The following is a 27,719-nucleotide window of genomic DNA, read 5'->3' as shown; positions in this document are numbered from 1 at the left end:
CACAGCAAGGGCCAGGGGTACGGAGCCGAGAGGGAGTTATGATCTAAGGACACTGCCTCTTCCCGATATTGCTCATTCTGAGAGTGCAAGAAGCAAACCCTCATCAGAAGTTGCCTGATGCAGCATCAGCCAAGAGGAGACTCAACAGCACTTCAGCAGTGCCAGGCAGCTGGCTGCCCTGAGACTCAAGCCCTTCCTCTCCTTAAACTCACCTGGACTGACACAAATTCCAATGCACATTAGAGTAAGTAACTAATACCCACCCCCAAGGGACATAGACAAACAGATACATCTGGAGCATAAAACCACTGTAAAAGAAAGACAACAGACTAAACAATTTATGCCATCTGAAGTAGAATTATTGAAATGGAGGATCCAAGAATACACCCCTAAGAAGTCAATGAGAGATGTAAGCACTACGAAACCAAAACAAGAAACAATGAAAAAGAATCAAGTAGAAATATTGAGCATGAAAAAGAGACAATATCCAGATAATTGGAGTTTCAGAAGGAGGGAAGAAATAAAACATTTCAAGAAATAATGGGGGTAACTTTCCCAGAATTAAAGATAAAAGAAGTCAATATTATAAGGGCTCAAAGAGCCAAATAACAGAGGAAACTATTCCTAGAAAATTTAAGTTCACCAAAGAAAAAATTCGAAAACACTGAAAGAAAAGAATAGACCAACGCCAAAGCAAAAGAATAAGATTAATATATATCGCAGTACGTAACACTGGATACAAGATGGAGTAACCCAAATTCACAATCCATACTTCTTGAGGCAAGGGTTTTTTCAGAATTTAAAATTGTTATAGCTTGAATGTATCCTCCAAAAAGCATGTGTTGGAAACTCAATATCCAATGCAACAGTATTGGGACTAGCGATCAGCCCTCACGGACGGATTCATGCTGGCCCTGCACTGAGAGTGCGTCCATCAGGAAGGGTTCATTGTAAAGGGGCAAGTTCCCCCACTGCCTCGCTTTCTCTGCCCAGCGAGATACCAGCCTCTCGCTCTTGGACTTCCTATCCTCCAGAACTGTGAGCCAATAAACTTCTGATTCATTATAAACTACCCAAGCTGTGGTATTCTGTTACAGATGGACAAAACAGAGTAAGACAAGAATTTTTCAGATTTTACAACAGTAATATGGTATATATCGTATATTATGTAACATCCAGAGCAGTGTCTAAGGCACTAACCCATAATTGAACTCATTAATATTTTGAAGCAAAAATCTGTAAATACTCACACTAAATGAGATGAATAAAAGCCATAAATACCCTCATGACAGTTCAGGTTGGGTTCTTCTGTCAAATGAGCCATAAACAGGCTCATGTCAGCTTGTTGGGTTTTGTTGCCAAATGAGTTACAAGAAGACCTTTGGTTTTCAGATCTTTTTTTGATTTTGGAATTCCAGGTAAAGGATTATTACCTCTATTTTAAAAGTCTTGAATTAAAAGAACTTTACATTTAGAATTTTCCATCCAGACAAAATATCATTCCAATATGTTAGGCAAAAATATTCCCAAGAACACAAAGCCTCAGAATGTCATATAAAGCCCACTAAGCACAATCTTGGAGGAATATTGAAAAGAAAAAGAAAAAGAGAGAGACAAAGTAAAAGTAGTCAAATGCCTTGATATCAAAAAAAACTCTGACCTAAAATACTAGCAATACATTCACTGGGGACGGGGAGTTAGGACACACACCCAGAGAACATAAGAGTGCGCCAGAGTATTTGTCATTTGTGGGGGAAGAAAAAGCTACTTTAAGTGTAACCAATATGCAGAAATAAACAGGAATAGGTTTAAAGGACAACCAGCATAAGAACAATAATAGAAAAAAATACAACCTATGCAATGAAAGGCAGGAAAGGGGGAAAAGGACCAAAAGCAAGCCCAATTAGAGTAACTACAACAGGGGCTGATGCAGGAGGATCATTTCAGGCCAGGAGTTCACGACCAGCTTGAGCTAGAACGAGACCCCATCTCTACAAAAAATAGAAAAATTAGCTGGGCATGGTGGCATGAATCTATAGTCCCAGCTACTCCAGAGCCTGCGGCAGGAGGACCACTTGAGCCCAGGAGTTGGAGGTTGCTGTGAGCTATGATGATGCCACGGCACTCTAGCCTGGGAGACAGAGCAGGACCCTGTCTCAAAAAAAAAAAAAAAAAAAAAAAAGAATTAAAATAATGTAAACGAGTTGAACTTGCCAATTTAAAAAGAAATTAGGCCAAAGATTTTATGGTGGGTTAAAAAATCATAAAGCAATATCGTCCCTACAAGAGACATATTTAAGAAAGGATACATTAGATGAGTATGAACCGGGTTAGAGTGCCGTGATGTCAGCCTCGCTCACAGCAACCTCAGACTCCTGGGCTCAAGCAATCCTCCTGCCTCAGCCTCCCGAGTTGCTGGAACTACAGGCATGTGCCAACATGCCCGGCTAATTTTTTTCTATATATTTTTAGTTGGCCAGATAATTTCTCTCTATTTTTAATAGAGATGGGGGTCTCGCTCTTGCTCAGGCTGGTCTCGAACGCCGACCTCGAGTGATCCACCCGCCCTGGCCTCCCAGAGTGCTAGGATTATAGCTGTAAGCCACAGCGCCCAGCCTAGAAAAGCCTTTCTGAGCCCATTCCTTTCAGCTGGGACTTAGTCACATAGGTTTTAATCTTATACAACTTAGTATATTTACCTGAAATGCTGATCTTTTAAGTGAATTAGGAGTGGAAGGTGGGAGAATGATCTTTTCAAGTCACAGTGTTAATTTTTCCTCCCCACACCCAGGGTCTCATGTCATTCTGGTTCTCTTAAACCTATAATAAACCACTGAGTTTTAAGTTCCTGTATAGAATGGAATTCTGAACCTCTTACTTCAGCTGCAGTTGTCCTCTACCCTAGGGACATAGAAAGTGGTTTGGAGTGCAGTTTCTGCCGCTGGGAAGAACTACTGATCTCCCTAACAAGGATAACTGCACTGATACGTAGCACTGTTAGGCTGCAACCCGCTGCTAGACGTGGCCTGCACTGTGTGCAGTGGCTCCCCTCACCCTGTGTCAGGCACCACTGTTCTGCAGTTGGACGCGCAGGGCTGTTTCTCAAAATGCATTTTGAGACCCCCTGCTGAGGCAGAAGGATTGCTTGAGCCCAGGAGTCTGAGGTTGCTGTGAGCGAGGCTGACATCACGGCGCTCTAGCCCGAGCAACAGAGTGAGACTCTGTCTCACAAGGAAAAAAAACTAAAGGCTTTTGTTTTTTTAAGAGACAGGGTCTTGCTCTATTGCCCAGGCTGGACTGCAGTGGCACAATCACAGCTCACTGTAGTCTCAAACTCCTGGGTTCAAGCAATCCTCTTGGCTCAGCTGGGACTATAGGCATGCGCCATGATCCCAGCTAATTTTTTTTTTTTTTTAAAGAAATAGGGGCTTGGCCGGGCGCGGTGGCTCACGCCTGTAATCCTAGCACTCTGGGAGGCCGAGGCGGGTGGATCGCTCGAGGTCGGGAGTTCGAGACCAGCCTGAGCAAGAGCGAGACCCCGTCTCTACTAAAAATAGAAAGAAATTATCTGGCCAACTAAAAATATAAAAAAAAAAAAATTAGCCGGGCATGGTGGCGCATGCCTGTAGTCTCAGCTACTCGGGAGGCTGAGGCAGTAGGATCGCTTAAGCCCAGGAGTTTGAGGTTGCTGTGAGCGAGGCTGATGCCACGACACTCACTCTAGCCAGGGCAACAAAGTGACACTCTGTCTCAAAAAAAAAAAAAAAGAAAGAAAGAAAGAAACAGGGTCTTGCTGTTGTCCAGGCTGTTCTCAAACTCCTGGGCTCAAGCGATCTTCCCGCCTCCGCCTCCCAAAGTGCTAAGATTACAGGTGTGAGCTACCATGTGTTGCCCCAAAAAGGCTTGTAGAAGTGACAGGCAGAGCTTTAGTGTACGAAAAGCACTCACCCTAACAATGGCCAGCTAATTAATTAAGGTCACCAACTCTATTTACATAAGCATATCCCCTTAGATGGCAATTATTTCCAGATACTTCTAAACTGGACCATTAACTAAAAAACTGGAAATTTAGTATCAGTTTCCACTCCCTAAACTTTAAACTAGTATCAGACTTTAAAATATTTTCTATCTATAGGCCAGACATAGTGGCTCATGCCTATAATCCCAGCACTTTGGGAAGCCAAGACAGAAAGACTGCTTCGAGACCAGCCTGGGCTAAATAGTGAGACCTCATGTCCACAAAAAATTTAAAAATTAGTTGGGAATGGTGGTGCATGCCTGTAGTCCTAGCTACTTGGAAGGCTGAGGTTGGGGGATAGCTTGAACCCAGGAGTTCAAAGTTACAGTGCTTTATGATTGTACCACTATACTCCAGCCTCGATGACAGAGCAAGACCTTGTCTCTTAAAAATATATATATTTATATACATTTTTTCTAGCTATAGATGAAGATTTTCACATTGGATCAAATTCTCAAAACTGAAGAGCTAATACCAATTATTCTATTCCCTGAAAGTTTCCCAAACTCCTTCTTTATAGATATTAACATTTAGAAAGGGAGAAACTCAGAGCCATTAAGGCTGATGTGTGAAAAAATATCCCATTGTATTTCTGGGTTTTAAAAAATTTCAATTTCTACAATGTGTACATTCTCTCACATTTGGTGAACAGATTATTCCTTTTGTCTCTGTGGGGGGTGGGGGATTCAATACCTAAACCCAACAGATTGCTTCTAGTAGACTGGTATGCATAGCAAGATGCTATGAAGTCAGAATGGGAAATCAGGATCAGAAGTCAGCCCTATGACCACGAAACCAGGAAACTAAAACTGTTAATATGCATAAATATTTTCTGAGTTTTTTCCATCTCTAAAATTCCTATATTCTTTTCCTATCACCAGTGAAAAAATAAGCTATCAAGATAACTCACTAATCAGATAATTACAAAAATTAACTTATTCAACAAATATTCACTGAGCTCCTACATATTAGGACCACATAGATATTTTAATAAAACATATATAAATTAAATATAAGTCAATATATTATAAAACTATATTTTTAAAAGCACAAAAATAAAATAAGCACTATATTCTTGAAACTACCATAGAAGCTAAATATTTGTAGACGACCAGAGATTAACTACAGTGCAGTTTAACTAGATAAAAGTAACTTTATTTTTAGTTTGTAGCAACTGCAACACAGTGACAATTAAACACTTTTTAACATCATTTTATACACTTTAAAATCTGGCCTATACAGATGTCAAAATTGAATTGACAATATTCAACATATACTTCTGGTTTTAAAAAGTCTTAACCAGCAAACCGATCTCTTTCACATTTATAAAGTACACTCAAAGGCAGACATAATGCTTAATCGTTCCTAGGACATAGGTGCATCTTAAAAAAGAAAAAAATGCTCTATGTCAAAATATTATAAACATTCCAAAAATGTAAGCATTTAATGGAACATCAGAAGCATTAATAATTGAACAAGACAAGATGCTCCTTATAATCACAATGTTCTAGAAGTTCTAGCCAATGCAATAAACAATCTGGCTCCAGAGTCCATTCCTTTTAATTTTCTACATCTCTCTTCCAAAAGAATAATAGATTTGTGAAGACCACTTAAAATCTTTTAAAATCCTGAAGGAAAAATGAAAACAGGTAAAAAAAAAAAAATACATCAAAAATGTTAAATCTCAATACCAATTAAAGAAATAAAAATGAGGAAAATAACAAATATTTTCTGCTCAAATGGGCAGACTTAAAAAATATTATAATTCTAAAGATTTCATGAATTCAGTGAATAGTCCTAGGATTACAGACCAGAACTTCATAATTAAAGTTTAAAAGACTAACGTGCCATTATCCTTACCGCTAGAATCCCAATCCCAGGAATCAAGTTTCAGAAAATACTCACGGATGTGCCCAGACTGAACCTGAGAGTGGACATTGGGCTGCGATTACCCTTCCCATGTTTCTGACAGACAACACTGATAGAATTTTATTTTAGAAAATGTGGCATCAGAGGTATGTTTCAATTTTTTTAGCCCATCATGTAGCTGTGATATGTGATGGGTTAAAAGTACATTTTAAAAATTTTCTTTTTCCCCGTACAGTAAGATTTCAAGACAGTCCCTTCTTCCCCCTTCCCTTCCTCTCTCACCATGTACTCAAGAAAGTCCCTGCTGAAAAGAACAGTAACCCCGTGGGCAAGACATGACGCCTTCCGCACTGGCCCTGAGCAGCACAGCACAATCCACAGTCTGAACAGCGGTTAAGGGCACAGACCTCAGAGCCAAAAGCTCTAGGTTACAATCTCAATTCTCCTATCTCCTAGCTGAATAAACCTTGATAACGTCACTTAACCTCTCTAAATTTTCTCAAGTATATAAATGAATACAATTTATTAAACAGGTAAGTTAAGATAATACAGAAAAGTACTTTACACAGAGCCTGGCATTTATTTAGTAGTTCAACTAATGTTAAGATATTATTATCTGTATTAAGAAAAAAAAAAAAAAACACCTGTCCATTCCTTAAAAAAAAAAGATTGTCTTACCTGTTTGTGTTGTTATAACAGAATATTTGAGGCTGGGGAATTTATAAATAAAAGAAGTTTATTTGGCCCATAATTCCGGTGGCTATAAAGACCAAAAGCATGGCACCGGCATCAGCTCGGCTGCCGGTAAAGGCCTCAGCTGCACTAGCACATGGAGAAACGGAAAGGCAAGCAGGCATGTGTGAAGGGGGACCACACAGGAGAGGACCCTCACTTTACAGCACCCACTCTTGGAGAACTGATCCATTCCCACAAGGGAGAGAACATGCTCCCTGGAGGGGGCATTAGTCTCCTCAGGAGGGATCCACCTCCCTGATCAAACACCTGCCACCAGGCCCCACCTCCCAACACTGCATCATTGATTGTTTTGGCAGGGATGAATCACATCCAAACCACAGCAGAGAAGTCACATTAAATACACAGTATGTACAGTCCACCCTCAGGATCCAGGGGTTCTGCATCCAGGGATTCAACCAAGCATGGATAGAAAACATCTCGGGGAAGAAAATTCCACAAAGTTCCAAAAAGGAAACCTTGAATTTGTCACATGAATAAAGTGATATACAGGCATCATAATGGGTATTAGAAGTAATGATTTAAAGTATATGGGAGGATGTGTGTAAGGTATATGTAATTACAATGCCATTTTATATAAGGAACTTGAGCATCTGTGGTCCTGGAACCAATTTCTCACAGATAATGAGGGATGTCTACCAAATTAAACTTTCTAAAATATAAAAAGTTCTGCAATTTAAAAACACATGTGGGCCCCAAGATTTTGAATAAGTGATTGTGGTCCTGCACCTTTATAAACTCTTCTTATGAAAAAATAATTAATACTGACTTATTGTATTTATTTTTTTAAGTCAGCCAGATTCCAAGTTGCCCATAGTTGTTTATTTTACAGTTCTAGAGGTGCCAAGGGTTCAGCAGGAGTCCCTGCCAAAGGGCCAATCACTGTAGATGAACACATGCTCCTTTTTTCTAGAACCCTAACTTCCGTTGATAAGAATACATTCATAGTAAGACTGTTCACATAACGTCAGTCTCATCGAATTAACAACAAACTCCATTTGCAATGGCGTGGACTACATATTTGTTTACCACCTTAGTCCTTGTATTTGGTACTGAAAAAAAAAATCAGTGAGTAGATTGCATTGTCTGCTACCCGGCATAACTGTATTAGAGGCTTACTTGCCTAATTCACAATTCAAGATTTAGTGAGTTACCTTGAGCTCTTATTATAAAGGTATGGAATGAGTGATGAGAAGGATGTACCAGGACATTTTCACATACATGTAAGAGAAAAATCCAAAGCAAATTGGATTAAACAAGGTGTTACTGACTTGTATAACTGAAAGTGTAAAGGCATAGCACCTTCACGGAAGGCTTGAGCTAGCAGCTCAACTGAGGTGACCAGGGCATGGTTTTTCTCCACTCTGTTCCTTCAGTGTTGACTTCTTATTCAACTAGCTTTCCTTTGATGGTCAGAAGATAACTGCCAGGAGTTCAATGACTATGTTTTCAGGTTGAAATTCAGAAAAAAAAGTGCCTTCATCCCAGCATTCCTAGCAAATGTCCTAAGATTCATTCTGGGTAAAGCACATCATATAACTTTCCCTATCTTCTTAAAAATTACTCTCCCAGATTTTCATCACAACCTATCAAGAAAAAAAATTAAAATTTTCCCTTAATGTAAATCACTTTTTGAAGGATTCAAAATGTACTACTAGATTACCTGGTAAAATCAAAACCACAAGTTCATGATTGTTCTTGTTAACATAACTGAAAGCAACACCATAGATTTTCAAGAAGAAAAAGCGCACCTTACCCCATACTTTTTTGAGATTATTATAACAACTTAAAAGATAGAAGAGTACAGGAATATCTTGACTGTGGCAAAAAAGAAAGAAAGAAAAAAAAAAGTGGTTTGTTTCATACAGCCTTAAAATATAAGCAACTAGATAATCCATCCTATGGCTCAAGACCCCTCTTACCATACTCACCACCACACCTCTTCTCTTGCCCTGCCCAAAACACAGGTCCTAGGAACACAGTGGGGTATGCGCACTTTAGGGAATCTTATTGTGAATGCTCACTCCAAAGCCAAATACAAATCATTCCTGAACTATGTTTCCTACTGCTCACGTCCCTCATTCTTACAATTAGCACAGAAAACACAAAGTTTATTCTCAGATTTATAATGGAGAAGAAAACAAAATTGCATTTATTAGACTGAAAGCCAATACTCAAACATGTACGAGTATTCTGGTTCTGATGGTAAAGTTGCACAAAAACAAAAGGCAAAATCCAAGCAATATGTTTTAGAGTAGAACTAACCACCTGAACATATATTACACACTAGTCATCTTAAATAAAAAGTCAAACTTCACTAATAATCCTAGAGGGAAGTAGTGTGGTTAAAGAAAAGGACGTGAATTAGAAGAAAATCTCTATTCAATTCCATGGACTGGTTTTTCAAATACTCCACCATTCAAATAATTCAGTTCAACAAATATGTACTTAGGAATTCACTAAGAAGAGCGCATTAATGTCAGACATGATAGGGATATAAACATAGCCTTTGACTTCAAACATTCCTGAACAGCATAAAACAATCAAGTAGAAATGCCTGAGACACTAAAAGATAGGGCTTTGGTAATCAGAAAAGGAAGAAATCAAACGAATGTGGATGATTTCTATAGCAAATAACAGAAAATCTCAAGGCAAAACTACTTAAACAATAAAGCAATTCAGGTAGGGTGGCTGTAGGCACAGTAAACGGGGCTCCAGTTCTACTTTTCTGCAATCCTGTTGGTGCTGCCCTCCGTCATGGAGGCATCGCCTTCGAGCTACTAGAAAAATGGCTACAGCAGTCCCAGATGTCACATCCAGATAAAACCAGCCCCGGAGAGAAGAGTGACCATCTTTTTTCTTCCTTTTCTCAAATGCAAGAAAACCTTCCCCAGAAGCCTCTTGCAGAGTTCTCTTTTATCTCCCATCAGCCAAAACTGTCTCTCGTATCCATTACTAGAACAGTCACTTCCAGAGGGAATGAGATCCACTACAACTAAGATTACCATGGATACCGGTAACCATCATGACCATCACTTCAGTGTTGGCTGCATATTTCAAGAATATTTCCGGCCTTGGAATGAAGAAGAAATAAAAAAGAAAAATACATAAGCAAAGGAAGAGATGTGCCTAACTGGAAGAAGAAAGCCAAATTCTGATATCATACATTAAATACACTGATAGGGATAAAGAATTCTCTTAAACTGAACTGTTGTCTTTCCCAGTGATACGAAAATTAACTTACTGTTCATCAGTAAATGCTAAGAATGCAGAAGTCGTCCTATTTTTATGGAAAGGATTGAGGTTACTTAATTATCAGTGGGGACAATCAGACTTACCACTCCTCATCAGTGGAGCCACCCATTCAGCTACGTCTGGGCTTAGAACATTCCACATTATGCATCCAGATGACTCTGCAGACTCACTGCCAATAGTTTCTCCTTGAAGGTTTCTTCTCATCTGGGGAAGAGGTTTCACTCAAAAATCCACACACTCCAAACTGGCCCTATCTGCAAATGAAAGCATGCAATTAGAAGGCAAAAAGCTGCAGGCAGCAATTCCCCCTCGCCCATCTATAATTAACTGATCCATATGAAAACTGAACTCAAACATCAGACTAAGCACCATGTTTAAACTAAGCAACCTACACTTCAACACTAGTAATGAGCTTATTATATGTGGTTACCACCCTTTTCCCATCATATAAATCTGTTGTTGCTTCCACAGTATACCAGGTACAACCCTACCAAACATTGCCAGTAAGCAGAATTCAGCAGACAGATATTTTTGTTGGACCCACACAAGGTTGGTCTCCACAGTGTGTTAAAGGATAACTACCTACATTTATAAATCAGAAGACTTCACGTGAAAAATCAACACTTCTAGCTCTCTTGAAAAATCAGAAAATCTGGCAATACTGCACCCACATTCCCACATGGTAATAATCTGCTGGAGCCGATTAACAGTGAACCCTCTAGGTGGGGCATGGACTTCGCAGTTCTCCAAAGACAACGCCACTCTTTCATGTTACAACCTGGCTCACGGTTACCTGCCTGGACTCCACAGGCAGCTGAGCTTCCACTCTGCTACGTATTTCTAGTAGCTCCCAGGGAACATTTTATTATTGCCAAAGCCAGGCATGTTTTTCTGCCTTGAGGATATAATATAGCATAAGGGAATAACAACATGGGCTTAGTCAGAGCACCCAAGACCTGAGTTCTAATTCTGTAAATGACTACCTATGGGACCTCAGGCCTATTTTTAACCTAAAATATATTTCTTCATTTACAAGCACCCAAATAAACCTACAAGCATTTAACACAGTAGGCAAACAGGCCTAAAATCTAACCTGTCCAAGCTGAACTGATAATCTTAAATCCACTGCTTCCTCATTCTTCCTCATCTCAATAAATCATTCCATGATCCACACAGTTCTGCTCAAGCCACAAACATGACAGTCCTTACCATATACTCTCCTTGTCCCCCAAAATCATCAGCAAGGCAATTGATTCGCCCTCCAAAATACGTAATTTGAACAGATGGTTAGAATTCCAGCCATGAAAACAAACAGCAATTCCTCCATCAGAATCAAATACTTTGCTGAAATTGCCTATAAATTCAACTACTTAAATAATAGCTTGAAATGTCAAGGTTCCATATTATGAGGAATATTAATATTTCATTAAAAGGAAAACGAAGACAAATATTGGGGATGCTGCACATCACTCCTTGCAAGGTATTGATATCACAATTCATAAGCTTATGCAATTCTTCAACTCTAAGCTGACAAGGAACTCAGAGGCTATGCTAAATCTTATAATGAAATTGGGAAAACCAAAAGACTACTGTTAGCAGAACTAACGTGATTTTAGGAACGTTGCAGGATACATGATCAATACTCAAAAACGAACTCTATTTCTATAAAACAATTGTTCAAAGAACAATCAGAAACTGACACTGTAAAAAAAAAGTTCATTTATAATATGAAAAATATGAATTATGAATCAATTATCAAATGACGTGCAAAGACAAATAGAGAGAGATACTATGTTCATAGATCAGTGCAGTCAATGGTGTTAACATGTCAATTCTCCCCAATTTAAGCAATAGTCAGCACAATTCTAGTTAAAATCCCAGCAGACTTTTTTGTAGAAATTGACATGTTGATTCTAAAATCACATAGAAATGCAAAAAAGATAGAATAGTGAAAATAACTTTGACAAAGAATACGATTAGAAACCTTATACTATGTGAATTCAAGGTTTATTATAAAGCTATGAAAAGAAAGTACCGATACATACAACATGGATAAACCTTGAACATAGTAAGTGAAAGAAGACAGTTACAAAAGGCCACATATTACCTTCTGTGCTGACAGAAATGTAAAATTGTACAGCTACTCTGGAAAACAGTCTAGCAGCTCCTCAAAATGTTAAATGTAGAATTACCATATGATCCAGCAATTCCACTCCTAGGTATATATCCAAGATAAATTAAAACATATCCACACAAAAAAACCTGTACATGAATTTTCATAGCAGCGTTGTTCATCACAGTTGTTTGGGTTCACTCACTCACTATTCATTGGTGAATAGATAAATCAAATGTTGTATATCCTACAATGGAATAATATTTAGCCATAAAAGAGAATGATGTACTGATATACACTGTCCAGATCAAACTTGAAACATTATGCTAAATGAAAAAAAGCCAGTTGGCCATACAGCATATAATTCCATTTATATTACATGCCCAAAGAGGCAAATCTAGAAAGACAAAATATGTTAGTGGTTGCCAGGGGCTGAGGAGAGGGAAGAATGGGGAATGACTGCTAATTTCTTTTTGGGGGGGGGAGCGTGATGAAAATATTGTAAAATTAGATAGTGGCAAGGGCTGTATAACACTGACGTATGTACTTTAAAAAGGTGTTTATGTTATATGAATAATCTCAATAAGGCTGTTACAATAAAAAAAATAATTTCTCCCCTCACTCCTGCAAAACAGAAAAATGGGCTATTTCCTTAGGATGTACTCTCGGAAGTACTAAGTTCCGCTCTGTGACATGTGCCAAAGTGCTTCTGAAACAGGTTCCACAGATTGTACTCCATCCAGCACTGCATTTAGCACCTGTGTCACTGTGCGCATGTCGGAATCAGCATCTCTTAAATCTGATAAAAAATTTTTATTATTGGTTGAACACTTTCCCCTCCTATTTTCATCATATATTTCTTTCCAAAGGGTCAGTTCTTAGCCTTTAAAATTTACCATCCTTATGGATACAGCACAAATGCTTCACTTTCTCAGAAAATGTAGAAATAGTTACTTTCTTGCCATTTTGGTCAGCAATAATTAACTCATCCCAATGGGTTCCATTTCAGCTTTTAACAATAAAACCTGCCTTGAAGTCAAATATTTTGAACAGTTATAAGAACCACTCTGCTTCTCAGACAGGGGAATTAAGAAGGTCACTACAATACGAGTCCACCTGGGTTACGTCTATTTCCAGTTTCCTGACTGCAATTCACTTTCAAGTGAAATGTCCAAGTGGCTCCCAAGATATTTTAAAACCATAAGGTGTAGCAGAAAGGAAATGAAACATTTATTAGCATCTTGTACAAGCCAAGTGCTTTACGTGTATTACTTCATTTAATCTTAATAAGCCTATTACCCTCACTTAAATGAAAAAGAAAATAAAAATCACCCAGGGTAAGAACTTGCCATGCAGCAAATATGTGCCAGAGTTAGGGATCAAACTGAGGTGTGTCTACCTCCAAAGTCCATATTCTCTCTGCCACTTTACAGTGCTTCCCAAGCTTACTGACTCTGAAAAATCAGAAAGGACTTCAAATGTGAGTTCTGCCACTTACTGTGTGACTAGTTTCTAAGCTTCTTTAGAACAGTTTACAAAAACAAAATAAATGTAAAAAGAGGACGCTAAAAACTCACTGTGGAATAAAACTTCTTAAAAAATAACATTTTCTTAAAACAGCAAAATGTATGGAATAATTCTAAACACTTTTCTCGAATTTATCTCAAGATTCACTTTACCTTCCAACAAACAGAGACACCTGCATGTCCATTCACAAACATAGAATGTGGATGAAAAACATTTTTTAGTGACTACACTGCCAGTCTCTAAACAAGAAATACATCATTTCTCAGTAAAAAAGTCCACAGTGACTACACTCCTTTTTATTCTTCTTTACCATGTGAGAAGTGCTTTCTGCAACACACGCACCGTCCGGGATGTGGCATTGCGGGGTAAGAGAAATGGCCACTGAACAGAAAAAGACTACAAGAGCTTGAGAGCAAGCAGTAATACAACACAGAAAAGGGCATAGCTAAAAACAAGGCAAAACAGCAACAGCCTACTCTACCCTAGGTAACAGGTGCCTTTCCTGTGGCAAAGGAAAAAACATTTAAATTATAAAACTCTTAAAGGATCTTTGATTGGCTTTAAAAGTTGCTACTTTAAGGCCCAGCACAGTGGCTGGCACCTGTAATCCTAGCACTCTGGGAGGCCGAAGGAGGAGGATCCCTTCAGCTCAGGAGTTCAAGAACAGCTTGAGAAAGAGTGAGACCCCGTCTCTACCAAAAACAGAAAAAATTAGCCAGGCATGGTGGCGCATGCCTGTCGTCCCAGCTACTCGGGAGGCTGAGGCAGCAGGATTGCTTGAGCCGAAGAGTAGGAGGTTGCAGTGAGATATGACGACTCCACTGGCACTCTAGCCCCAGCAACTGAGTCAGACCTGTCTCAAAAAAAAATTGCTACCTTAAGACCTAAACAACTACTTGACAAGACTGGGACTGGTAATTTCCAAGGATGCAATACACCAATACATCTCAGCAATTCTTCCACAAGAATTTTCACAGTCATAAAACAAAAGTCAAATCAAACATTAACATAAGAATTCTTACATGCTAAATTTTCTTTTTCTAAGAACTCCCTCACTCTGACACATAACAAGGGCAGCAATATCTAATAAAACTGCCATACTACACATAGATGAAGGCTGTCAAAAAAACATATTTTTCTTCTAGAAGTATTTTAATATTAAGACATCAGTAGGACTTGGGTGGTCTAAAAAATATGAACGTATTTACAGGCCCATATTTCACCATAGGGCTATTTAAAATAATTCTACTTTACATAGATAGAGTCAGGAACGGTTTTTGTTAGCTAGTATAAAACAATCAGGCTATTGTACAATGGTGACAGAGCTCTTGAGAAAAAAATTTCTGCTTAAGTAATTCTTGTCTCCAGTTGACTCTGCCACATTCTGCTCTCCATAAACACCATTGTTTTTACTCACAACTTTGCTGACAGCTTTGCCCTTGTCAAACAAAATTTTCACTTTCCAATAAGACCCTTTCAAACTGAAGTAATAAAAAGCAATGCTTATATGATCATAATATTTGCTAAGGTAAAATGTTATAGAATACTATGTATAATAAGATCTTACTTTTGTGAAAAAGCATATATTCACTGATTTATCTGGAAGAACATTCATCAAAATATTACCAGTGGTTGGTTATCCTGTGGTGGTAGGAGTAAAGGTTTCTTCTTTACCTTATATGTACTTTCTGATGCTCTATATTAACACTTTTTTTCATATGTACATAAGAGAGAGAACAATTTGAGTTAGAGGATAGGAAATGTAGGTGTCACATTTTATAATAATTCAATACCACCAGTTCAAATCCACTTATTCAGAATTAACATAAAGCAAATCTTGCTCAAGAAATACCAATAAATTCCCCTGAGCCAACAAAGTTCAATTTTTAAACAATAAACTTCCTCAGATAAGAAAATGATGCCTGTAATTTCATGTCTCTTTACTGGAGAGCTGGGGGAAGGGTTGGAAATGGGCTGGAATGTCCAGGTAACCATAGGAAAGATAATAGGAAAAAACTCGAGAAAGAAGACAGAATCATTTCATTGATTTAGTGACATTTATTTGCAGAAGAAATCACGGAGTAGCAGAAGTAAATGATCAGAAAATGTAAGCAAGCACTTCAAGAGTAATAATGGGCAAAAGAAGAAAAAAGCCAGAAAAAAAAAACCCCAAAAAACTGAACTCAGACATATTTATGTAAATCATAGGGGGGAAAAAAGGGTAGATAATGCTGTATCACTAACTGAATCAGATCTGCTTTCTTGACTAGAAAAGGAACACCTTTCAAAAGGCTTATTTACTGCTCAGTAGCGAAACCAAGAACACTCTCAGAGGAATCTGAAGATCTTTTGTGCCTGCTTTGGAATAAGCTAAACTATTAGATATGCAGTTAAATAATTAACATACAAACATATACATAGCTAATTTTATGAATTAAATGAATCTCAAAGTAATCATCAAATGTGAAGGGAACATAATTTTGAAAAAGAAAGAAGGTAAAGCACTGAGGTAATTTCAGTAACTCCTATGAAGAAATTATCTTTAAACCAAAACAGGTAACTCTACTAGGTTAAAACATAAGAAATTGCCAATAGTCAAGCAAACACCAGCAATTTCACATGGGCCCACCCAGTGGTCTCCTCATAAATATTGAACCACAACCTCTTTTGAAAAAAAGAGCCCTGATTTGTAGCTTTTGCCCATTCCCATGTTGGAACTGTCCCACCACGGCCAGTTTCAAGCTGCCAGATGATAGCACCGAGCGCGGAGTCGGAGCGAGAGGCACAGGCACCTCCCCAACTCCAGCACACCACTGGCTCCACGGAACATGCTGAGGATCAGAGCAGTCCCCAAACTGTCCCACCCTGTTCTAAAACCAGGCTTTTGTCTGATTGATCCAATTTCTGTCTTCCCTAGGTTAGAAGAAATATGCTGTTGACAGTTTAAAATACTAGTACACTAAAATCATTCATAACAAAGAACAGATGAGACCGGTAGCTGGTTTCATCCATTCAACACTTTACTGCACACCTGTTTGGTGCCAGGTAGCGTTCTGGGCATTGTGGACAGCAGGGAACAAGACAAAGGAGGTCCCTGCTCTCCTAAGAAATATATATAAAAATACATAATTTCAAGGACTGAGAAATGCCATCAAGAAATTAAAACAGTAATGGGGAAGCTATTTTAAACTGAGTGGTGAGTTAGGTGATATTTAAGCTGAGACCTTAAAGTTAAGGGGCCAGGCTCAAGATCTGGGAAAGACCATTCAGACAAAGGAAATGACTAGCGTAAAAGTCCTAAGGCAAGACCAAGCATGGCATGTTTGAAAAAGTGAACAGGGCGGGCGCGCGCTTCCCAGGTCTGAGCCGAGCTAGTCTCGGAGCGCTATGCGCCGGACGCCGGCGCCCGGCGGAGACCGAGCGAGGCAGGCCAGGTCCCAGCGGCCCGGCTGCGGAGCTTAGGCGGGTCTAGGGGTGGCGGCGCTTGGAGTCTGAGGGGCTCTAGCCAAGCGGCCGCGGCTGTGCCCGCGGTCCCTGAGCGAATTGAGGCCGAGGCCGCGAGGCCGCGCCCAGAGTAAGGCAAAAGAGAATGAAAGAAGTAGATAATCTTGAAAGTATAAAAGAAGAATGGGCTTGTGAAACAGGATCTGACAATCAACCCCTTCGTGATAATCAACACACAAATTGTGACTATTTTGTTGACAACCTTTTTGAGGAAGCCCAGAAGGTTGGTGCCAAATGTTTGTCCCCCACTGAACAGAAGAAACAGGTAGATGTAAGTATAAAATTATGGAAAAATGGATTCACAGTCAATGATAATTTCAGAAGTTATTCTGATGGTGCAAGTCAGCAGTTCCTGAACTCCATCAAAAAGGGGGAATTACCTTCAGAATTACAGGGAATTTTTAATAAGGAAGAGGTGGACGTTAAAGTTGAAGATAAGAAAAATGAAGTATGTATCTCTACGAAGCCTGTGTTTCAGCCTTTTTCAGGACAGGGTCACAGACTGGGAAGTGCTACACCAAAAATTGTTTCTAAAGGAAAGGATATTGAAGTTGAAAATAAAAGTAATTTGTCTGCTGTTCCACTGAATAACTTGGAACCCATAACTAATATACAGATCTGGTTAGCCAATGGGAAAAGGATTGTCCAGAAATTTAACATTTCTCATAGGGTAAGCCACATTAAAGACTTCATTGAACAATACCACGGATCTCAAAGAAGTCCTCCCTTTTCCCTGGCAACAGCTCTTCCTTTCCTCAAATTGCTAGATGAGACACTCACACTGGAAGAAGCAGCTTTACAGAACGCTGTAGTCATTCAGAGACTCCAAAAAAACTGCTGAACCTTTTAGAAAACTTTCAGAGCATTGATTTTTGATAGACTAAGTGGAAAATTTGCAGAGAAATGATGGTTGTTAAGTGGGCAAACCAAAATGGGGTACAGGAAGAGTCAGATTCTCGCTGGACTTTAGGTTCACCTACTGTTTAACTCTCCAGATGACAAGATTTTTAAGTAAGTACAGGTTAGGAGAGTAACATATGACTGGAAAATATATTCAGTGTACTTTTTCCAAAAGGCTACTCAAAAGAAAAATACACTTACGTTCAAATACCAAGTAATCAACATAAGATATATTAAATAGCTATATCATTTAGAATCTAAATATGGTATAAATTAGCAAATATGTTCACAGCATCTGTCATTCAAACATTCCCAAACAGGTATTTATTTAAATGTTAGCTGCCTCAGCGTTTTTAAATGACACAATACATTAAAAAATTATAAGTGACAGGTTAAAAGCATCAATATAATTATTTTAAAACTCAGATAAGATCACAAGGTTAAAGAGACCTGTTTTTACCACAGCTATGCCTAACTTTCACAGTGTTCTTGGTTTTCATTCTGTATTGGCAAGATACATCCAAATATTAATTTGGCAACAGTGTCTTAAGATGTATTTTCATTTAAGAATAAAATTGTGTGGTTTAGTACAATGGCAATATTAATCTGCCTACTCAAATTTCTAAACTTTCTAAAAATGTAGATTTTTTTAAAAATTACATTCTCTCTACTGTGAACCCTAGTTCATTTCCTTTTATTTTATTTTCTTTGAAAAATTGGGGATTTGTCTTTAGCTAACATTTGGGGTTATCCATTCATTTGCCACCACTCATATAGAATCTAATGCCTGTTTGTTACATTACTAATTAACGAATATTTTTTAAATGCATCACATGAAGTATGGTTTTATATTTCAAACATCAGAGTCATCCTGTGTGTACATTAGAGCAGCCATCCCCAACCTTTTTGGCACCATGGACCAGTTTCATGGAAGACAGTTTCTCCACAGACAGGGATGGGTAGAATGGGGTGTGGCCTCAGGCAGGGATGTGCAGTCTGTTTCCTAACAAGCCACAGCCCACGGGTTGGGGACTGCCACATTAAAGGATTATTTATTACATTTTGATGTCACCAAGGAAAATATGCTTTGTATCTTAGACTTCTAACTAAAACAAGTTAGACTTTAATATTTCACTGTCAAATTGAATCCCCTTGCCTGAAAATAAGTTTAAGAAGCTTTTTTGCAAAGGATCTATTCAGTCAGATTTAAAGTAAAGTATACATTGAGGGTCCCAAGTCCCACAGCAGCAGTAATGTTCATAGGGTACAAGTTTAAAATATTCATTTAAATATAACTTCCAAAACATAAACAGATTTAGTGAGAAGAGAGGCATTGTTTTCCATTTTTTGAAAATATCTTACTTTCTGACTTGAAGACAGATGGATTCTCATATCTGCTTCTACATTCACTGTATTGCAATATTACATATCATGTAGCCTCTGGAAAATACTACTGTATATTCATGAGAGAATGAAAAAGAAGCAGATAACACCTTAGTGTGATTATGAGAAGAGGTTTGACTTTGAAGACTCCCTGAAGGGATGTCAGGGACCCACCCCCAGGCGTCTCTTGCCCACATTTTGAGAACCAGTCTTAAAAAGCAATCGTTCACAATGATTCTCAAGCCTTAGTGTAAGAATCACTTGGGAAGCTTTAAAAAATGCCCATTCCTGTCACCTACCATAAACATTCATTGTATCTGGGATGGGTGCTGGATCTGCATTTTTAATCTCGAGTGATTCTTAGGAATGTGGTAGAAGTACCATTCTTCAGGAAATCCTGTGTGAAGCTGTTATCCTTGTCCCCCACAGCTTGCTCCTAGAGAGGCTTCTGCCTATTAATGCTGAACTAATCATGACATAAACCTGTGTTTTATAGCACAGCTGAGACAAGACTGGAACATTTAATTAAGGTTTTTACTAGGCCGGGCGCGGTGGCTCACGCCTGTAATCCTAGCACTCTGGGAGGCCGAGGCGGGTGGATTGCTCAAGGTCAGGAGTTCGAGACCAGCCTGAGCGAGACCCCGTCTCTACTAAAAATAGAAAGACATTATATGGACACCTAAAAATCTATATAGAAAAAATTAGCCGGGCATAGTGGCGCATGCCTGTAGTCCCAGCTACTCGGGAGGCTGAGGCAGTAGAATCGCTTAAGCCCAGGAGTTTGAGGTTGCTGTGAGCTAGGCTGATGCCACAGCACTCACTCTAGCCTGGGCAACAGAGCGAGACTCTGTCTCAACAAAAAAAAAAAAAAAAAAAAAAAGTTTTTTACTAAAGGCTCAGGAATAACAAGGGAAATATGTACGTAACCAGATGACCTATCTTTTGTTGGTGGTCTGTTTTCCTAGCTCTCAGCCATCCATGTGGCAGAGGTCTGTGTTTTTATTAGAAAGGGAGAGAGGACACAGGGAAGCCTTTTCCTTTTGTTCTTTATTCTCAGAAACAAACAGGTACATAATTTGAAAATAAATATTTATTGTCGGTAATGTTTACAAATGAGATGATAAAATCAATGAACTTATCTTTCAGATATAAAAAGTAACTTATGATTGTTAATATGTTCAAGAATCTTTAAGAAAATGTTTCATATAGGCCTATCATGTAGCATTTTCATTGACATAATTATAATCAATATATGATTTTTTATGTATTTCTGTAAGGGACCTCTCACTGGGAATGTTTCTTATATACCTATAGAAAAGCCTCCACACAGGGTGCGGGGTAGCTAACACTTACAATCCCAGCACTTTGGGAGGACAAGGCCAGAGGATCACTTGAGGCTACAAGTTTGAGACCAGCCTCGGCAACATAGCGATCCCATCTCTACAAAAAATTTTTTTTTTAATTAACTGGGTATGGTGGCATGCACCTGTAGTCCCAGCTACTCAGGAGGCTACACTCCAGTCTGGGCAACAGAGCAAGACCATGTCAAAAAAAAAGCCTCCTTGGTGGATTTTCCGGTTTTTAATTATTTAACCATTGGAGGATCTCGTGTGTATACATGTAAAACACACCCCAGTGAGAGGTTCCTATAGAGAAAGACCTGTCTTCAGCAATAACCTTAATTTTTGTAACTCTGAAAATTTTTGTTAATGTGCATAATAGTCTCAAAGGTTTTCTAAATGAGAATCAGCGATAAAGCTTTTTACCTGAAAGTTTAAAAGTTGTACGGTTGTTAGATGTGTAAAATTCTCATAACAGGTTGACTTTGGAAAACAAACTGAAATTGCTAAGGGAAGGAAAACTTGAAAATATAAGCATGTTAGGTATGGAATACAATTTGACCTAAGCAGTTGTTCCAAAACTGCCTTCAGTCAGTTTCTTGAAAATAATTGCTAGGGCTGATATATGAAAATATGTTTCTAATTTTGCAGATTCTGATGTATTGATGAAATTACTGTGCATTTTCCAGGTTAAAAATGAATCTTAAATACTTCTCTCATTCAGTATAACTTCATGATGTTTCATTCTATTGATAATATGTATGTATCTATTTCAGTGCCTTAAACTATTTGGAAGGCAATCTTTTGCTAATGGTTAAAGAACTCTTCTCTTAAGGATGAAATACTCTTTGTTAAAGGGATCTCTGAAATAATTTACACTTGTTATAAAATAATTATATGTGGACACATTTGTTATTTTTGTCAAAGTCATTCAGTTTGAGAATCAACAAACATTTATTAGGTGCCTTCACTTCAACCAGCATTACTTTCATTTAATACTCAGAAATGTAAAAATGTGATATTTAAAATACTAACCTAGTGCTTATGTTTATTTTTTAAACCATCTTGTGTGTCATGAATTGAACTAGCATGAAGACTCTGTAGTAGGGTTTACTCCTTTGTTCTTTATCTTCCTAAGTACAAACCATTTAATTAAAAAATTGCTAATCACACTAAAAAAAGAAAAAAAAGAAAAAAGAAAAAGTGAACAGACTAACTTGCATAGAGCCTAATGAGCAAAGGTGAGATTGTCTGAGAGGTCATCAGAGGCAGGAAGATCTCCTGAGCCCAGGAATTCAAGACCAGCCTGGGCAACACAGCAAGATCCCATCTCTAAAAAAAAAATTCTGCTCAGCTGGGCACGGTGGTACATGCCTGTAGTCCCAGCTACTCAAGAAGCAATGGCAGGAGATTGCCAATGTAAAAACCTCCAATAGAAGTCTCCTAGATTTAGGGAGGGATTTTCAGTGTACAAAAATGTATTGGTATGCCTGTCTTCTTGGTACTGTGCAACCTATTTAACCCCCCTTAAAAAAGGAGAGGAATATAAGTACATTTATTGTTTTGCATGGTAAACTAGCAGCTAGCTACAACAATCCCAGGAGTTATGATCACACCACTACACTCCAGCCTGGGCAACAGAGCAAAACCATGTCTCTTTAAAAAAAAAAAACACAAAAAAAACCTGTGACTATAGCTGAAATAAACTTAGTGGTAGGACTACACACCAGCTCAGAAATAAGGATCTTATTAACCCAAGATGGTTACTTCGTACGTGAAATGCTAACATATGAATTCAAGTACGTCAATGTGGAATTCTAATGAAGATGACCTAATTAGTCTATAAAATAGATTGACTATGTTGTTCAGGCTAGGACCATTTCAAAACCATAGGCAAACACTTCTAGTGTATCATCCAAAATCATTTTATTTGGTATGTAAATAGACTTTTTAAGAATTATAAAGGTCATGTTTATTTTAACATGAAAGAAAAATATAATACCAAATCTGATTTTTGTTCAAATTAGTGCTTAGGAGTTAAAGTAAAATATCAGCATATCAGTCTAAATTACATGTTCATATTACAAAAACTGCAAAGAAATATACACACACATACACACCCACACTCCCTATAGCCATGAAAACCAAGTCCACATTATGGCCACATAAAAGTCCCACAAGTCAATAAAGACAAATTTTTGCATATTACACAAAAAAAGGAAGCTGTGTAGACTGGTTTGAGGAGAATTTATACTTGCACATAAAGTTATTTATTCATTCAGGAACTACCAAGCTAGTCATTTCAACAATTTATCTAAAAGATTTTTTTTTTAATCAACCAACAGGAAATGAGACCTACAGCTCAGAGAAAAAGGTTAAAAGAAAAAAAATCTTGTCTCAGCAGAATGAAATACTAAAAATCTGCATATCATTAATTCCCCTTGCGCTCTCATTTCCCAACTAAATATCAGTTAAACTCCATTTTTAGACTATGCATTTAAGTCTGTACAAGCATTTTTCTTTTTCTTTTTTTTCCTTTAAGAGCACAAATAAGCATATGCATTTAATACTACTCAATAAACTTGTGATTATTGTAGCTAGCTGCTAGTTTACCATGCAAAACAATAAATGTACTTATATTCCTCTCCTTTTTTAAGGGGGGACTAAATAGGCGGCACAGTACCAAGAGGACAGGCATACCAATACATTTTTGTACACTGAAAATCCCTCCCTAAAACTATGAGACTTCCATTAGAGGTTTCTACAAAAAAAAAATAAATAAATAAAAACTGCTAAGAATACCATTAGGCTTTCTCAGTAATTTCTCCTTTTCTTTAACAAAAAGAGTTGAGCAAAACACAGAAGAACAATGAAGTTTTGGCTCCTGAGCTCACCTGAGCCTACATCCCTGATAAAAACAAGGGTATAATATAGTCCAACTTGAAATGTCTAGTCCATGAAAATCACCAACATTCAGAACTCAAGAAATGTAACTGAAAAGAAATATGGGACAAGCCCAGAATAAATTTTTTACATGTTGTCACCCTATTTCCAAACCAGGTTTTCCTCTTCTTTATTTCATTTGCCTTAGCTCTCTTCATTCTTTTCCTACCTCCTCTGTCCCTTACCATTTCACTGTGTATTTTCACTTCCCATACACAAAAACTGACTTGAAACTTACTTTATATTCTTGTATCTAAATTTGTTTCTACTTAATTCTTACAGGACTATACGGTTTTAGGTGAAGTTCAAATACTTTCATTATAGAAACATGCACATAGGCTGTAACCAGAATCAGGAGTAACAAGACAAGCAGCCATTCATTCAGGAACTGTGAGTGCCCATCAGGAGCCAGCCTCAGTCCTGGGGACTCTGCAGTGAATAAAACAATGCTCTATCCCTGAGGGCACGAAAGCAAGACCGCGCCTGGAGGATGCCTGGGGGCCAGAGTAGAGGAAGCCAAGGAGAAACCTGATTGTGTAGGACACAAAACCAGAGAGGCAGGAGGTACAGATCAATGGAGGCTCTTATTCACACAGTAAATATTCTGGCTTTTACTCTCAAGGATATAGAAAGCCACTGAACAGTTTGAACACAGGAGTGAAATAACCAGACTTTCATGTTAAAAGGATCACCCTGGTTGCTGGGTTGAGAATAGAAAAGTGCAGAAGCAGTGGGGAGACTAGTGACTATGAAAATAACACAAGCAAGAGGTTATAGTTGCTTACAGGGGTGGCAGCAAATTGTGGTTCCATTTATAGTTAAGGCAGCATTTAAAGTATATAAAGAATATACTTTCGTGATAATTATTTGAATTAGATGTGGGAGTATCAGAAGGGAGTATCAAGATGTCTATGAGGTTTGGGGCCAGAGAAACTGAAAGAGGGAGTGGACATTTAAAAGATGAGGAAGAATGGAATGGAAACAATTATTGGAGGGGGTGGGAGAGAAGGAGGTGACGAGTTGTTCAGTTGTGACGTTAAATTTGGGATCTAGATGTCTAGTTAAATTAGACATCTAGCTGAAAATGTTGAGTGCGCAGATGAACATACAAGTCTGGAGATTAGGAAAGAAATTCAGACTAAAGACAAAATTTTTAGTTAGAAATATATAATTCTAGATAAATGAGATGAGATCACAAGGGACTAAATATAAATACAGAAGAGGTCTAAACGTATATCCCTGGAACACTGCCTCATTTTTTAGAAGTTGGAGTGATGAAAAGGAACCAGCAAAAGAAACTGAAAATAAGCAGTAATATCCCAGAAGCAAAGGGAAGAAGGTTTCAAAGAAGAGAACATTATCAACCACATCAAATGCTGTGACTGCTGCTATATTCACTGACATTAAAATTCACCAAAGAGGTCACTAGTAACATCAAAAAAGAGCTGCTATAGTAGAATGGAAGAGAGAAAAAAAAAAAAAAAAACCTCACTGTAGTGGATCCAAGTGAGAGAGGGAGTACTAAAGACCACAAATATCAACTTTTCTGGAGAGTAGTAACTAAAGAAAGATGTGGTGTTGAACAATGTTTTTTAAAGATGGGAGATATCAGTATCTACATGCTGCATACATATCTATATGCTGACAGGAATGATCTGGTAAAAATAGGACACTGACGCATGTCACTGGCATGCACAAGGGGATGGACATGGAAGCAACGCAGTGTCCTTGACAGGAGGAAGGGAGAGAACCCAGGGCAGCCGTGGAGACCAGGGGGAAGAACAGCAGAAAATGCAAAGAGCAAGGGCAGAGGCCTGAGGGACATGGAAACGCTTTCTGATCACTTTCATTTTTCACACACAGGAAACACGTTATCAGATGAAAATTTAGAAAAGGTTAGAGGTTTGAGGAGAGAGGTGAAAATAGTCATTTAGGGGAATGCTAAAGTGATTCAACCAGGGAAATGTCCTGGGATTACGCCACTGTCAGCAACACAAAGGGCCTTCCTGAGGTCAGCGTTCAGGCACTGAACGGGAGACCCAGGTCAGCATGGCTGTGTTTTCCTCAGAGCACGGTCAACTGCCCAGGTGCAGGCTGAACCGGATGGAGAACTGCATGTAAACGGTGTGGGGTGGAGGGCTGGCCAGGGGAGTGCAACGGAGGAGCGCCCTACATGCAACTGAGGGCGTATGAAAGGGAGAAATTATAATAGCGGACCATGGATTCAAGGCAGGGAAAATATTCAAGTAAGGATGTGCAGGAAGGGGGACAGTACAGAGGTGGCAGAAGCAATGGACTGCAGGTCCCAAACAGACAGAAGTACTGTCAAGGGGGGTTACAGCTGTCCCACGGGGGTTTGGTTCATGGAACCCCACCATACCAACATCCCCAGATGCTCAAGTACCAGATATAAAATGAGTAGGTGTTTGCATATAACCTATACATATCCATAGACTTTAAAGCATCTCTAGATTACTTATATGTAAATGCCATTAAGTAGCTGTTATCCTGTAGTTTTTAAATTTGTCTTTTTTTTAGAGACAGGGTTCAGTGTTTTTGATCCACAGTTGGTTGAATCCTTACATGTGGAACCCACAGACACAGAGGGTCTACTGTATCTGACAGAATTTGGAAATAGAGGATGTGGAGGCCCCAGTGGAATTATGCCAAATGAAATATCCTTAGTAAAGTATGGGCAGTTCTGGTTAAAATGTTATAGAACTACCTTAAACACTAAAGCAAAACGTCACCCTGGGCAAAGTGGGCCCGCAGATGAGGAAAGCTGGGAAGCGAAATTAAAGATAGAGAATTATATCACAGGAATTGTAGCTGGGGGTCCCAGACATAGAATTCTCAAGAAAACTATTTCCAGCAGTCCTAGGGCATCAGCTTTGAACAACCTGTCCAACTCAGAAGGCAAAAATGCCAGATCACAATCAGATGACCTAAAATAAACCATACCTTTCCCCTCGATCCCTTTTCCGCACGGAGCTGGACCCTGAGCAGGTGAGGACGTCATACTGAAGAGAATCTGGCAAAGTAAAATGAGAAATCAAGTAGGAATCTTCCTCCAAAGCAGGCTTCTAGGTCTGAAACAGTGGGAACCAAAGAAGAGTTCAGAATTGTGTGAGAGTCTCAACACTGATTATACTGAACTGCACCTTCTAATGACTAAAATAAGATTATGAATGACAAGTAACCACAAGAGGTTTTATTACCTGAAAGTTACTGGAAAAGCTATCTGATCTTACTAAGAGCTCATGCAGAGGTAGAGACTGAATCTATGGAGGGTCTGAAGGCACAGTGAAAACTGTTTTCTGCTTAACCTTACCAAGTCCCATCCACTGAACATAGTAGTTCCATAGATAACCATAAATTCCCACTACACGTAAGGTATAAAATATACACAATGCTAGAGGTAGTAAAAATTCATTTTTGCTTTACTAAGCAAAAAGTGAAAGCAAATTAAGTCAAATAAAACAAAAATCGTTTTAGGTTTGAGTACAAGTACAAAATTTGATCATGGAAGATGTCATAAGAAATCTTAGCATGAGTTTCTAAGCGGGCAAGCAACAAAACAGAAGTATCAGGGCTCACCATTTAGTCATTTTCAAAGTCACCTCTATTTAATCCGGACTTATCTAATGCATTCTAGGAAAAGGAGTGAGTGTGTGTTACCATAATTTTGACTGAAATACATTTACAGGTATTTTATAGTGTCAAGATAAAGACAATAAAGACAATTTATTACCAAGTATTTCTGGCATTTCAATTCAGAAACCCCATCTGGATGCAGTCACAGAGCAGTCTCAACTAAATTCTAGTCCATTCATAATTTGGTAGTATTACAGAAAGATTCAAGCATACTTAAGCTTTGAACTGAGGCAGCAAGTCAATATTTAATATGCTAAATTCCAAGTTTTTCCAGGAAGTATGAAAAAAAATCAGAAAAAATGCTATCACCTAACTAGCAAGCAAGCATTAAGGATAAGCACATGTTTTACTCAGTTCCTCTCAAGAATACACAGGGAACCTACAATGCCCCATTCTGACACATTACTAACATTTAACATTCAATAAAATGTTAAAATATTTGTTTCATAAAAACTGAGAT

At 38.4% G+C, this 27,719-nt stretch overlaps 1 protein-coding gene and 2 long non-coding RNA genes across 8 annotated transcripts in view; 2 read left to right on the top strand and 1 right to left on the bottom strand.

The window, feature by feature from the left end:
- Nucleotides 1-27,719, bottom strand: part of LOC138388605 (uncharacterized) — a 203,298-nt gene that overhangs the window by 29,744 nt on the left and 145,835 nt on the right. For 5 of the 6 annotated variants that reach the window (XR_011234140.1, XR_011234139.1, XR_011234138.1 and 2 more), the window contains exons 2-3: nt 26,567-26,694; nt 9,979-10,149 (exon numbers count right to left, since the gene is read on the bottom strand). This is a non-coding gene — a long non-coding RNA (uncharacterized lncRNA). The remainder of the gene's footprint in view (nt 1-9,978; nt 10,150-26,566; nt 26,695-27,719) is intronic. The other variant, XR_011234137.1, reaches the window with a different exon arrangement.
- LOC138388608 (uncharacterized) overlaps nt 1-27,719 on the top strand; it is a 215,466-nt gene that overhangs the window by 102,201 nt on the left and 85,546 nt on the right. The window lies entirely within an intron of this gene.
- LOC138387712 (UBX domain-containing protein 2A-like) lies at nt 16,897-18,122 on the top strand. The gene is made up of 2 exons (XM_069474864.1): nt 16,897-17,546; nt 17,706-18,122. The coding sequence occupies exons 1-2, from the start codon at nt 17,125-17,127 to the stop codon at nt 17,878-17,880; spliced, it is 597 nt and encodes a 198-aa protein (XP_069330965.1). The 5' UTR covers nt 16,897-17,124; the 3' UTR covers nt 17,881-18,122.

This window comes from Eulemur rufifrons, chromosome 7 (assembly GCF_041146395.1).
Source record: "Eulemur rufifrons isolate Redbay chromosome 7, OSU_ERuf_1, whole genome shotgun sequence".
NCBI lineage: Eukaryota > Metazoa > Chordata > Mammalia > Primates > Lemuridae > Eulemur > Eulemur rufifrons.
Note: the sequence above shows the minus strand (reverse complement) of the source record. Positions and strands in the feature narration are given on the sequence as shown.

Bases quoted from the DNA above. Each gene is read 5' to 3' on its own strand.
- LOC138387712 (XM_069474864.1), top strand. From the start codon at position 17,125: ATGAAAGAAGTAGATAATCTTGAAAGTATAAAAGAAGAATGGGCTTGT. The intron at 17,547-17,705 runs AAGTGCTACACC...TAACATTTCTCA, and splicing joins GGACAGGGTCACAGACTGGG to TAGGGTAAGCCACATTAAAG.